At 42.4% G+C, this 12,901-nt stretch overlaps 1 protein-coding gene across 9 annotated transcripts in view; it reads left to right on the forward strand.

Moving 5' to 3' along the window:
- Positions 1 to 12,901, forward strand: part of ADGRL3 (adhesion G protein-coupled receptor L3) — a 359,731-nt gene that overhangs the window by 233,479 nt on the left and 113,351 nt on the right. For 8 of the 9 annotated variants that reach the window (XM_080378662.1, XM_080378666.1, XM_080378664.1 and 5 more), the window contains 3 exons: positions 988 to 1,091; positions 8,525 to 8,710; positions 12,506 to 12,544. In XM_080378662.1, the coding sequence (XP_080234788.1) occupies positions 988 to 1,091; positions 8,525 to 8,710; positions 12,506 to 12,544 (329 nt within the window). The remainder of the gene's footprint in view (positions 1 to 987; positions 1,092 to 8,524; positions 8,711 to 12,505; positions 12,545 to 12,901) is intronic. The other variant, XM_080378665.1, reaches the window with a different exon arrangement.

The raw sequence follows: 12,901 nt of genomic DNA on the forward strand, positions 1-12,901 counted from the left end.
AGAGTTAAGGACTGGATGATAATAACTAAGGGAAAAAAAACCCCAAAAAAACCAAACAAAACCCCCCAAACCCCCAACTTGTTGATAGGGGATGACATAAGCCTTTCTCATCTCTAATTTCAGTGATTCACACAACTTGTTGAAAGCTGTGGTATATTAGCAGTGGGCCTCTTCCAGCTCCCTTTGAAGGCATGAGCAAACTCTCACTGTGTTTAATCGGTGCTACCATCAGACCTAGCCTGTAATTCACTCCTCTGCTGAAAAAATCAGCTCTGCAGGGCAGAGCGCTTTATAGGATGCAGTCTTCAATCTATGTGTACTGGCTTTCTTGCTTTTTTAAAGATCTTTAACTGCACCATTTCGGATGCATTTCTTCTTGTCTGGAAGAGCCTGAGGCGCTTTGCTGTCTTTTGCAGCAGGTATCTGGGCAGCCCTTGCCAAACAAAACTCTCCTCTGTAAAGTCCTTCTCGATGATTGTAGGTGGACAGTAAAGTCCAGAGTTACATCTTGGTGTTTGTAACAATTAAACTTTTGTATGTTTCCACCCAAATTGTTTAATGATGATTCAAAGGAGTAAAATCTTCATAAGGCAGTAAGGGAGTCAAGGGTCTGATCCCAGGGCACCAGTGGTGGGGCAGAGCACTCAAGGTGCTGACTCAGCATTTGAGATCCAGCTTCAATTTCATGGTCCCTGGCAGCTTTTCTGCCTGGCCTAAGACATAGAGCCCTCTTGTTGTTTGGCGAAGCAGAGATAATATCCCTGAAGTACCTCATGGGTCTTCTTTGTCTTAAGGCCCCAAAGCACTAAGGTGATGGGAGATTAGGACACTGAGATGGCTCAGTAATGTCCTACCAAGGTCCTGAGCACTGAAAAGCTCCCTGGCTTTGCATGAGGTGTCCATCATTGTGAAATGAAGCCTGTATCATGGGGTCCTGGGGGCAAAATGCAGCTGATAACATTGAACACAGCTGCTTTCCTCTTGTAGGTGTTGCAACTTTCCGGTGTCTTGTGCCAGATGGGATCTGGGAGCCTCAAGGACCTGATCTCAGCAACTGCTCTTCTCCCTGGATCAACCACATCACTCAGAAGGTAAAACGCTTCCTGTGTGTTGACCACACCAAGTCTGCACACTGACCTTCCTGAGCTCCCTGGTTGGTTTCACAATGCGGAACCCACAGTTACCCAGTCATGCATAAAGCATGAGCCATGCATAGTAGCCAGCAATTACAAGAGAAAGCAAGACACTAAAAATCTGATGGAAATTAAGGCAAAAAGGGTGAGGGAACAGTGAAGGAGTGGGACTGGAGAGCAGAATTAGAGTGAATGACAGTTCTTGTTTGTGGCAAGAAAAGGAGGAAGAGGGAGATGGAGGTGGGTGGACATATGGAAAATACCGACTTACTGCAAAAGGAAACTTTCCTTTTCACGCATCTCCAAGGATTTTCTCATGCTAAGCAAGCACAGGATAAACCCTGTAGTTGAGAAATCCTTACCAAAGAAAGGCAGGCTCAATATGATATGTTTCCATTGAGCTTCTGACTTCCTGTTTTTAACTTCTGCCCAAATCGTAACATAAATGATGGAATAGAAAAAAATGCCACAGTAATGCCTATCTTTTGACTCTTAAGTCCCCTAATGAACGTTTTGTAGCACTTCATAATTTATCAATGTTTAAAGTGCATTAATGTGACAATAGAAGTTCAAGACAAGAAGAGCTTATTTGGTAGCAACATGTTGAACGTTTTTGTTATTAATGCACAGTGGTTCTTTCAGCTGATTTCATTATAGACAGAGACCAGATGTGTGTTTATGTCATAGAGTCTGTGGGCTGAATCCTTATTATAGCAATTTGTAGGGATTTATTTGCTCCTTTAGCCAGAGCGAGCGAGTCCCACTGTTGCAGGCTAGCTGTACCACTACGCGGTAGCAACACTGCACTCCCAGAGAGCCAGTGCTCGCTGGTGGATGGGGTGGGGTGACCCTACAGACAAGACTCTTCGGCTTTCTCCTCCCTGTCCCCCATTTTAACTGAGGCTCAACAACCAGCGAAGTACACCCCTGATCATCCCTATCTCACTTCATCTGTATTTATAGTTATCCTTCCCCAAGGATGAGGGAAGACATCAATTAACATGGGGCTGGTGTGACATGGCACAGCCATTACAAAGCCTGTGGTCTTTCTGTCCCGCACAGGAGGGTGGGCAGCTCTCCTGCCATACACTCAGCTAGCTGATTAATAAAGGCCGCCTTTGCTGGCATTAGCAGCTGTGCAGCTCTTGTTTTATGACCCATGTACTTATCCTAGAGGGGTTAATATTACTTACTCCAGCCATAATTCACCCAGGCAGCTGGGAGACCTCTTGCTGCTTGGTGAAGATGGCTAGGCTGTTAGCCGTTAGCAGAGGGAAATAATAGCCTGCACTGATGACATCTCCACCAAGGTTAGACTTATTTTATTTGAAACCCCAGCTATCATTTGCGTAACAAATAGGCCTCATTTAATTTGTTACGCACTTTCAAAGCAGTCTAAAATTGAAGAGCCAGTTTTTCAGAAATGCCTAGCAGGTTACAATTGGGACTGCTTGCTTGTTTGTTTGTTTGTTTGTTTGTTTGTTTTAATTGTTATTATTTTTCTCCAGGAATTCAGTTATATTCAGCTTTGGGAACCTTCCACCAGTTGGTGGAAAGACTAGGGGGATCTGCCAAGATACTCAGGATCTAAACTTCTTCTGCCTGAATAGGAATCCACTGGGATCTTGGGATATGTGGCCCAACCTTTATGAGAAAGCCCTGCCAGGCTTTCCTAGGGGCTTGTGTTGGGGGTTGCATCCAGTAGGATCCTTACAGCAAATGATTTTAAATTACTTAGGACATATTGAGTAGCCACTTGGTTTCCCTGCCCAGGCAAGAGGCTCAGAAATCATCACTGCGCTTAGAGATGGAGGCTGATTTATCCATCGATCAGGCACTGGTTTCTTACATCCCTTCTGTGGACAGGACACTTCCCTACTCCAAGCTCGCAGGTTTGCTCTGGCACCTATCTAAAGCTGAAGAAGGACCCTACTTCTAAGCCAGGCCAGCTCCTCTTCTTGTTCTGGTGAGGGCAGCTACAGGAAGCAGTAAGCCAGCCGTGTGGCCAGGACAGGGTGGTCGCATCCTGCAGCTCAGCTCTTCTGTGACCCCAGTGCTCAGGTCCTCCTTAGCGACCCATCCAACAGCATCTGCAGCGCAGCTTACAAGATGGGTAGAAACACTTTGGCAAGCAAGGTTCATACCTGCTCAGCGTGTCTTCATTCCTAATCTGCTTTGTCTCCTAAAAATCCCCTGTTCTGTCACCTGCTGGGTCCGAGCCACTCAGGAAGAAGGGTGAAGGGTCCCCTAGAGGAAATTTCAACCAAGCCAGAGAGGATGGTAGAGAAATGCTTTGCTTGCTTTCATGTCCCTGTAGTGAAGTAAGGATTATTATCTGCTGCTTTTCTTTCTCCTGCTGTGCTCACACTGTACGTAGTGTTTGCCTGCTTGCATCATGGTATTAGTTTTTACAACCCTCTATTAGCTTCCATTAGATTTATTGTGCTTGATGGAAGATGAGAACAAATGTCTGCTTCAGCAATTCATTGGCCTCCTGACATTTACTTTAACTTTATTGTTGGTGCCTACCATGCCCTCGTAACGTAGCAGAAGAATAAACTTGCCAGTGCGATTGAATTATGCACTGCTACCAGGGTTATTTCTAGAGTCAAGCAGTAAAAAGAAGCAAAAAGGTCAGCTTTGGATACATTGCATCGTCCTGATCATGAGGTCATACATTCAGTCTCAGACTGTTTGTTTTACCTCTTGCTTTCATCAGGACCGTCCTTGGCGCAGTGTGTGACTTGCTTGAAAATACTTTTCCTCACTGCAGCTTGTAGTTGTGGGTGCTTCCTGTGGGGAGAGGCACCACTATGCCCAGCTTAAGCCCCTGAAGAAGAGGACTTCTTTGTAGCAGAACAGAATGTGTTGTGTCCTTCATGAATGCATGAAAAGCCTCAAACTGTAAATCTAAATCACCTGCCACCCATATTCATATTGTCCTCCTGAACAGCCTAGATGATATAGTCACAAAGAGCAGATAACCCTTAGGGTTCAAAGTACCTTCCATCAGGTCTTGTAGATCTGCTTGGGTGTGTCTGGCAGAGGGAGTGGGACTTTGTGGAGGACATCAACCACATCATTGTGTCCAGGCCCGAGGGTGAAGTTGCAGTCATACCACCATGATCCAACTTGCTTTTGACAGTCTGTTTTCAGAGCTCCATCATGTACTGGATGGAGCAAGTGCTACAGTTGGTGGTTAATTAAAATGACATTAAATACATTTTAAATTGTTTGACTACTATAGTTTCAAACTCACTTTATCAGTGTCCTCCGGCTCTGCTGTAACTGTGTGGAGAGCAGCGATCCAACTCTGTTGGATAACCAGTGTTTATAACTAGTTAGTTATATCCTTAGATATCATCTGATGAGAGCAAAAAGCAAAGTTGAATGGAATGAGCTGGGTTGTTGGGGTTTTTTTATTATTATTTGTATATAAAAAAAGAAGATGGTACATAGGTTGTGACACTTTTCTGTGAATCCATACATGTATAATGAAACCTCTACCAAGGAAAGAAAATGGCTATGAAGACTTTTGCAGTGTAAGAAGTTACCCCACAGCCCCTATTTCAGCCTTGCTACTTGGCTGCTGGCAGCTGATGGTGCCTGATGGAACCTGCCAGATGTTTGCTTCTCCAGAAAATACCATCAGCTCCATGGCCTTCCTAGCTGACCAGTCCATCTGTATGTCACTGTTTTCAAAAATCCTGGTTCAGTCTTTCATACCATCGTTCTTTATATCAGTCAGCCTGCAGCAGCAGGAAAACATTTTTGCCTATATGACTACTGGTGTTTCAGCACATTTGCTCCCTTCCCAGCATCTTTCTTATTTCTTCTGACTTTTTTTTCCCTAAATACTTCTTTTCTGCTATTTCTCTCATTTTTATTCTACTGTCCTCTTCTGCAATTGATTCCCTCTGAGAAAGGTAGGGCTGAAACAGCAAGTGACACTGCAGTAGGGTCATTGTTAGTCTTCCCAGACAAAGCTCTCTGCTTCTGTTCCTTGGCATATATGAAACAGGCAGGAGTATATGCCCTCTCCAACACCTGTTATTTCACAGTCTTTTCAGTCTTAAAAAGACGTGAGATAGTGGTACAAGTTTGGAATATACTAGCGAAGTGTTACACAGCGTGATTTCAGGTATGCCAATGCTCATTTCTAAATCTGGCTTGAATCCTGCCAGTATGCTGAAATAGAAGACTAGAGCAATTTTTGGACAGAGCTAGAAAACTATGTTTTTTGTGTTGGTATTTTTGGCAGGAAACATATTTTCTTTCCTTCAAATTAGCATTCCAAGACTAGATTTAATCAATTTGTAAAAGACAAAAAAAAAAAAAAAAAAAAAAATCACTCAAACCAAGCAGAAACCAAATTTGGTTTAGAACAGAATGTTTTCTTTTATCCCAGGATCCTTTTTTGTTTTCAATCTTTATTTTTTTGCAATCAAGATAGATTAAAAAAAAATATGTCTTGGAGAGAAAGACGTATTAATTCACTTTATTGTTCTTGAGCCTCCCAGTAGAAAGCTCAGTTACTTACACATTTTTTTACCTGCTTCTCGCTTGCCTTTCAATAACAGCCTGACCCTTGAAGAACCTCCAAGGACTGTTCCTGTGTGACTATGTTAGTGGGTTAAAAAGTATTACATATTTTGGAAGAAATAATTAATGAAGATCTTGTCTTCCACATAGCACAAATGAAAAGGAAGATGTGGAGAGGTGCTTTATAGAAGGGAAGCAAGTTAGCAGTGCATACTCTTGGATAGTGTTAAGCTTTGTAGCATTACATAAAATTAAACCAAAAAAAGGGGCTCAGTCCTGTTGTTCTAAGAGTCCAGACGTATATCTTAGGCCTGGAATATTCAGCCAATATTTGGGACTGATGACAGAAATTGGGTTTGATGAGACTTCATAGGAGACCCTTCAATTTCAGTGGAAAATGCTCAAAGAATTGGGGAAATTAGCATTAGCATGTCCCTTGGCCATCATTTTGGATACCCCTTACATTATCCACACAAGCAGGATGGAAAGAGTGTCTCAGGACTGTTGTAGTGACTTGTAGCTGCATTTTCTGGGTGACAATAAATAGGTCTAGGAATGAGTGTCAGTGCTAGAAAGTAGCTTCATCACCTGTCAACCAGACACGTTGTTCCAAGGGAATGGCACATCTCAGTTTTCAGGAAACCTGGGTGCATGAAGTGAGTTTGGGTAAAGACATCTATGTACCCAGGATTTCGCAGATTTTGAGCTTTAATGTGCCTTTTCTCAGGCATTTCTTCCATTGTTGCCTATTTTGGGGTGTTTATTTGGTCACACTAGATTTCCTCAGATTTGCATTTTTTAGGATCAGTCCAAGATAAAAGGAAAAGGGTTTATTAGTGACCAGTCCACACCACTTTGCTTACAGGTAGGAACAACGGCAGCCTGCAACAAGAGACTTACTACAGGGAAAGAAAACTCTTGGGTTTGCCTTTGTAGCAATTGAGCAATTTGCTCTGAGTGTGCCAGTTTGCATAGGTGCATGGCCCAAGAGAAAATGTACACATCAAATATTGGGCAGCAGTTTGGGGTTTTTTCTAATGTATGTGTAAAAAGCTCTTGCATTCCTGCAGTTTTCTACAAAGCTTACACAAACACCATGTCTTATGGTACATGCTAAGCTCCAGCTCTGAACTGCAGGAAAATGTTGATTTATTTTTTTTTTTATGTAGTCATTCTTTAAAGTTCTGGGTACCAAAAGAAGAGGTCAAAATTCAGCTTCTATGCTGATGCATGGCTTAGGAGAGCAGGCAGCTGTAAGAATAGGATCTGGTTTCTATGGCATTAGCCTTGTGTGTAACAAGGAAGAAATAATTCAGTTTTTGAATGTATGTTATCATTGCTCTAATGGGAAGAACAACACACTATCTCCTTTATTTATCTTATCTGTATCATCATATGCTTTAATTCTCTGAAGATGAGCATATGAACATCTCCAGTTAGATTTCATTAAATCAGATGGGCTGTTGCTGTCAAATTGATGGAAGTAAATTATTCATTTATAACTCAGCTAATTGATTTACGGAGAGGTAGAAGCTCAGCCTGAAATCTTTCTCTAGGATCTCGCTTTTATAATAAGCACCAGAAATTGAGGGAACAAGAGAAATATCTGATTTCTAATTGTTGGAATATAAGGCAGTTGGAAATTTCATACAAAGAACCCAGCAGAGTTGGTCATTGAACCTGACAGAGAAGTAGGAGCTTAATTTAAATGTCATCCTGTGTAATTTCCCCTTATCCCTAGTACATCCCCCACAGATACACATTCCAGATCACAGAATAGTATGTAACACACACACACAAAAAAAAAAGGACCAGTAACGTGCAGTAGTATTTTTGTAGTGTGCTGTTCATAGGAAGGAGATGGGACCAATTTCTGTGTCCCTGATCCCCATAGCATAGAAGAGGAAAGGGGCACCAGACAGGCAGAGCACAACAGATCAAGAAAGAGGGGAAAGCCACAGGGGGAAAGAGAGTTTCCCAAATAATTACACAGTGGCTTTCACTGCAGGTGATTTGTGAGTTTTATGACTCAACTAGACAACAAAAGTCTTTTAAGAGAAGATTCAGTCAAACAGCCTGCTTGGTTTTTCCTTCCAGCAGCCACTGCTTAAGCCTTTTGCTCCTCAGTGAGTGTGCTTTTATGTGCTGAGAATCACTAGCCTCATTACAGACGTACTGGCTAACATGGTAAGGAGTGTGTCTCTTGCATGCAAATGCTAAGTGATAAATTAGCACCGGATTATTAGATCCACATGATGGGAATGGTGAACTTTTTTTCTCTTGTTCGTCTAGGTTATGTCATCTATTTTTGTTCCTTTTAAAAGGATCTTTTTTGAACAAGAGTTGTGACAAAATTATCTCTTTGCTATCAAATAATCTTCTGGACTCATAAACTGCTCTTTCTGAACAGGAGAGACTATTTACAGAGTTTGTTTTTTTTTCAAGTGGCATAAATAAGGCAATGGGACAAGCTAACTGAAGCCCTCCCCTAACATGGGCATCCCATGTAAAGCAACGTCATCTTTGGTTGCATCTGCTGCAGTGTAAAGAAGCAGCTGGCCCTCAGTTCCAGCAGAGCCCTGAGAGAACATCAGAAATTGTTGGGTTGAAGCCAACATGGTGACTGTAGCTGGAAAAACCACTTGTGTTTAAACCAGGCTCAAAACACTGCACATGATCAAACCATGAAGACCCCTGCCATAGTTTCCTTCCTGGGAACTTCTTCTCTTCCTCCCTTTTTTCCTCCTCTTCTTCTTCGAGGAGTTGACTCAACAGTGTGGGGCTGGAAGGGACTGAAGTAGCATCATACTAGCTAGGGACAACCTTTTCCTCTGCTTTCTCAATTGCAGATGAAGTCGGGGGAGATGGCTGCCAACATTGCCCGGGAACTGGCGGAGCACACAAAAAACCACTTGTATGCTGGTGACATCGCGTACTCTGTGTCTGCCATGGTCCAGCTCGTGAACTTGCTTGATGTGCAGCTCCGAAACCTGACTCCAGGCGGGAAGGACAGCGCTGCACGTAGTTTAAATAAGGTAAAAACAAAGGGGCTCGGGAGGGGACAGGAGGCTGAAGAAGGGTTTGGCTTTCCCTGGAGAACTATTATAAACGTCTTTCTGAATGACTGCCGTTTCAGGGTAGTGATTCTTTCATAGTAGACAGGAGTACCTGGCAGGTTTTTGTTTACAGTGTATTTTATTCTGCTGAGAAATGAAACAGTTGTAAATGCCAAGTGTTCTATTGGTGCTGGGAAATGTATACCCTTAGATGTGTAGATATACGAACTCCAGGTACTTCACTGTGGTCTCAGCTCTCATAGCTCTGTATGAGAATAACTCAAGTGATGCCACGGCAATTCTTTTGGACTTGTGCCAGTGTAAGTGAGACCAGAATTTTGTCCAGCATTTCCAGTGCGGAATCCGTCTGTGAAATGCCTTGTAATATGATCCAGAAAATCTGAATATTTAAAGCCCCAAGAGGCAGAGAGACTCTGGATTTTGATTTCTTTTTCATCTTGTAACATTACAAGATGCTGATTTGAAGGTCAAATGAACACTTTTATGGATGAATGTAAACAAATAAAAGGAGACAGAAACATTTATTTACACTGGAGATACATTTACAAACGGCACATCAGATACTACCATATTTACACTTAAGGTCTTCAGGATAGTTTAGTATTAGAGGGTGTTTTTTAGTGATGACCCATGACTTAGCCCAGAAGCACCTTACTGCATGATGATGGTGTGGTTTCTGTGCCCCCTGTTTGAGAATAATTATTAGTCCCTTTGTCATTTCCAGAATTAAGTGGAATTGCTACATACTAAAGGTACTAGAAGTTGCCAGTCGTGGAAGGAAATACGGGCTGTGGAGTCTGTAAGAATACGTTGAGAGTTGAGGGTTTCCTTGGTCCAAGGCCCTCTTCATCACTGAATCTCATGTAAACACATGGGATAAGACTTACATAGGATTCAGATAGTGAGTTGTGTGGGCCTGGTCATCAGAACAAAGAGCAGCTGAACCCCGTGGCTATGAGTGTATAGTTATATTTGCCACCCATTTAAAATACAACACGGAATTTTGTTCTCAGCTGTGTAGCTGGCTCTGACAGCCCTGGCATCCATGTAAGTGAGAACAGAACTTGGTCCCAAGGTTATACAGGGAATAAATGATCCCAGCTAAGCTTGAAATTTCTTGTGTGTCATCTGAAGAGAAATACTTTTCACAGAAGTAACGTCTTTTTTTCTTGTAAGTTATTATTGTAGACTTAATGCTGTTTTAAATGCAAAGGGCTTCTGGATTGTTTGAAATTACAACCGCATGGGAACTGAAGTCCTGCATCATGTGTGCTTTGCATGTGCTGTGAATTGGGTTATCCTGATGCTTTTAATTAGTGCTGCTTCCAGCTATTTTGTAACAAAGTAGGTAATAATTGTATTAACTGTTACATCAGCATAACATTATTTGTTATAATCATACCATGGTTCTTTATTTGAAATGATGGTGATGTCTGACAATATCAGGTAAAACCAGTGATTAATGTCACCTACTAACGGGTTTCATGGTTGTAGTCTGCTTCCTCTTCTGAATATTCCCTAGCCACAACCAACATTTCGTCACTTCAGCTTTGCAAGCACGTATTTTTCACCTTTTTATATCCCACCTTCTGATATTTGTGTCAATTACATGAAATAGGTTTGTATCACAGGGACAGCTATGAGTCACTTAGAGAAGGGGAAGACTGGGCAAGGCAGAGCTCCTTGGCTCGGCAGTTACTTCTGGGGTCCCCCTTACAGGCTTCCCCCCCCCCCCCCCCCCCCCATCAGCTTTGCACAAGCAGCTCATAAAAATCAATTGCACTCTTCATTAAAATTCTGGACTGCGTGGAGTCCTGCAAAACAGTGATGCGAGTCAGTGATCCAAATGACAGGCTCAGTAATGTACTTGCTCTCATTCCCCACTTAATTCTTTAGAAGAGCAACTGCTCTGTGTTCATTTAAGAATGCATGAATTCAACTTGGAAGTCGTATTGGGCAAACAAAAGGCAGCAGAGTTACTGCTCCATTTTCCCCTTCACTGATCAAGAGTATTTCAAGAAGAAAAAAAAAAAAAAAGGAAAAAAGTCATTTCTGAAGAGTTTTGTTTAGTGCTGTTTAGTCAGAAAGAAGAAATAAAGTAAGCACTAGCCATTAAACATTCTTTTAATCATTAAAGGAAGTGTGCTGGGGATCTGAAAGTAATCACCTGTGCTGTTTTTACTGGTTTGTTTTGGTTTTTTAGAAGGCGATGTACAATGAATTGAAATGAACTGGCATAATCAGAATTTTTAAAAGCCATCATCTTTCAGGAGCCACTTTCCTGTCAATAAAAGCTTTATGCTTTCCACTGGATCAGGCTTAATTAAGGTGATAATTGTTCTATTGCAAACTGGCAAGACCCCCAAGTGGATAGCTCTGTAATTTTCAGCAAGGCTTTCTTTGATCTCCATTTGTTTCTGTAAAGTCTTCATACCCACCAGGTTTACCCAGAGGAAGATTTCTGCTGTTACAAATTGATGAATTAGAAATTGAAATTATGCATTGCGTGATACCTGGGTGTATTTTGTCTATTTCAGAGCCTCAAAACTCTTGGGGATAAATTTGGCTCTCAGCTGTACTAATGGGATTACACTGCTGTGACTTGAGAGCGCAAGTTACCCCGAATCTCTATTGATGTTCAATTTCCAACCCAGGCACATCAGCAGAAAGAAACCCAGCCAAGCCAGTGGTTCTGAGCAGCCTGATTTTGCGAGGTTTAGTTGCACCAATGCAGAGCTCGCCAGTTCTAGCTCACTGCTGCAGACTGCCTGCAAAGTCCTGGGGAGGTAAATAAGTGCCTGTTTAAATATCGTGACACACTAAAGTGCAGTTATCAGGCAGGAGGCATGCAAGTGCATATCGAAGTACATTCCTAAACGTGGCTCCTATGGAAAAGGTGGGATTCTTTATGGGAAAACTATTAAGCATATAAAGCATTTAGGCCCAGGAATTACAAAGGAAAGCATGACTCGGTATGAGGCAACTGGAAAATGCATTCCTGGAGAAGCAATTTAATCCAAAGGGGAGAGAATGGCCTCAGCTGGAAATATTACATCAGATTGCCACTTCATTGTTACGTCCTCTTCAGTGGCCCTTTACGCTATCAGGAGCCCTGGGCAGTGCTCTCTCCTTCAGTGCAGTGTGTTATCACACTCGACATGTGCCTGCTCACAGCAGCGACGCTGGAGCTGTAGGTTTTGCCTTGAGCCAGAGACCTGAGCAGCTGTATCAGGATGGGTCCGTACAGATCCATGCTCTATCCAGATGCAGTCCTGCATACGTCTTGCTCCCTGGAATTGGTCCTGCTCATTCAAAGCTTGGTTAGACCTCACTGTGCCATCAGCGCTGACTGCAGAGCTTCTCTTACGTAAATAACCATCAGTCCCATCCTTTCCAACCTTGTTTGACATGGAAATATCATGTGTGATCTCCAGGTTGTAAGGAAAGCATCATCTCTTGAGCATCTCTACTTGACTTCAGTGTCTCCTACCATCTAACAGCTGCTCTTGCAAAGTTGCCAGTCTGCACTTTACTTCACTGAAAAAGGACTAACCCATATTTCTGGAGCCAGTCCTTCCAGCCTTCCACTGCTGCCTAACTCGCATGCTTCCTTTGGTTTGGTTGATTTTCAGGAGCTGTTTAAGAGGGAAATGAGTTTTTTTTCATAGGCGTTTTCTTCAATTTTTTTCCCTTGTTCTGTCACTAACTTGTTTTTTCTATTCCGTCTTTAATCTGCTGTCTTTATGGACTCAGCTTCAGAAAAGGGAGCGCTCTTGCAGGGCCTATGTCCAGGTATTTCTTGTGTTTTTAATACACATGTCCAGTTGTTTGACTGAATGACTGTGAAGTGAGTCTTGTCTCTGTGTATAATCTGATTATCACCATCTTTGTGGCAGCAAGTTCTAAGGTTAAGGTTACAGGATAGTAATTTCATTCATCACCCCCCCACCTGCCCAGTTCCTCCCAGACTTGACAAAAATTCGGGGCAAAATCTCTGAATCAGAAAGTGGGAAAAATCACAGGAAAGATCTGACAAGACTCATCTGGCCATCAAAATAAGCGAAACAGTATGGGTGTGTGCAAGTAAAGAGTGCAAAACTCCTTCTTACAGAGGTGTCTCCAGACCAGCTGCATTTTGCTTATGGCATG

This window comes from Falco punctatus, assembly GCF_963210335.1.
Source record: "Falco punctatus genome assembly, chromosome: 1".
NCBI lineage: Eukaryota > Metazoa > Chordata > Aves > Falconiformes > Falconidae > Falco > Falco punctatus.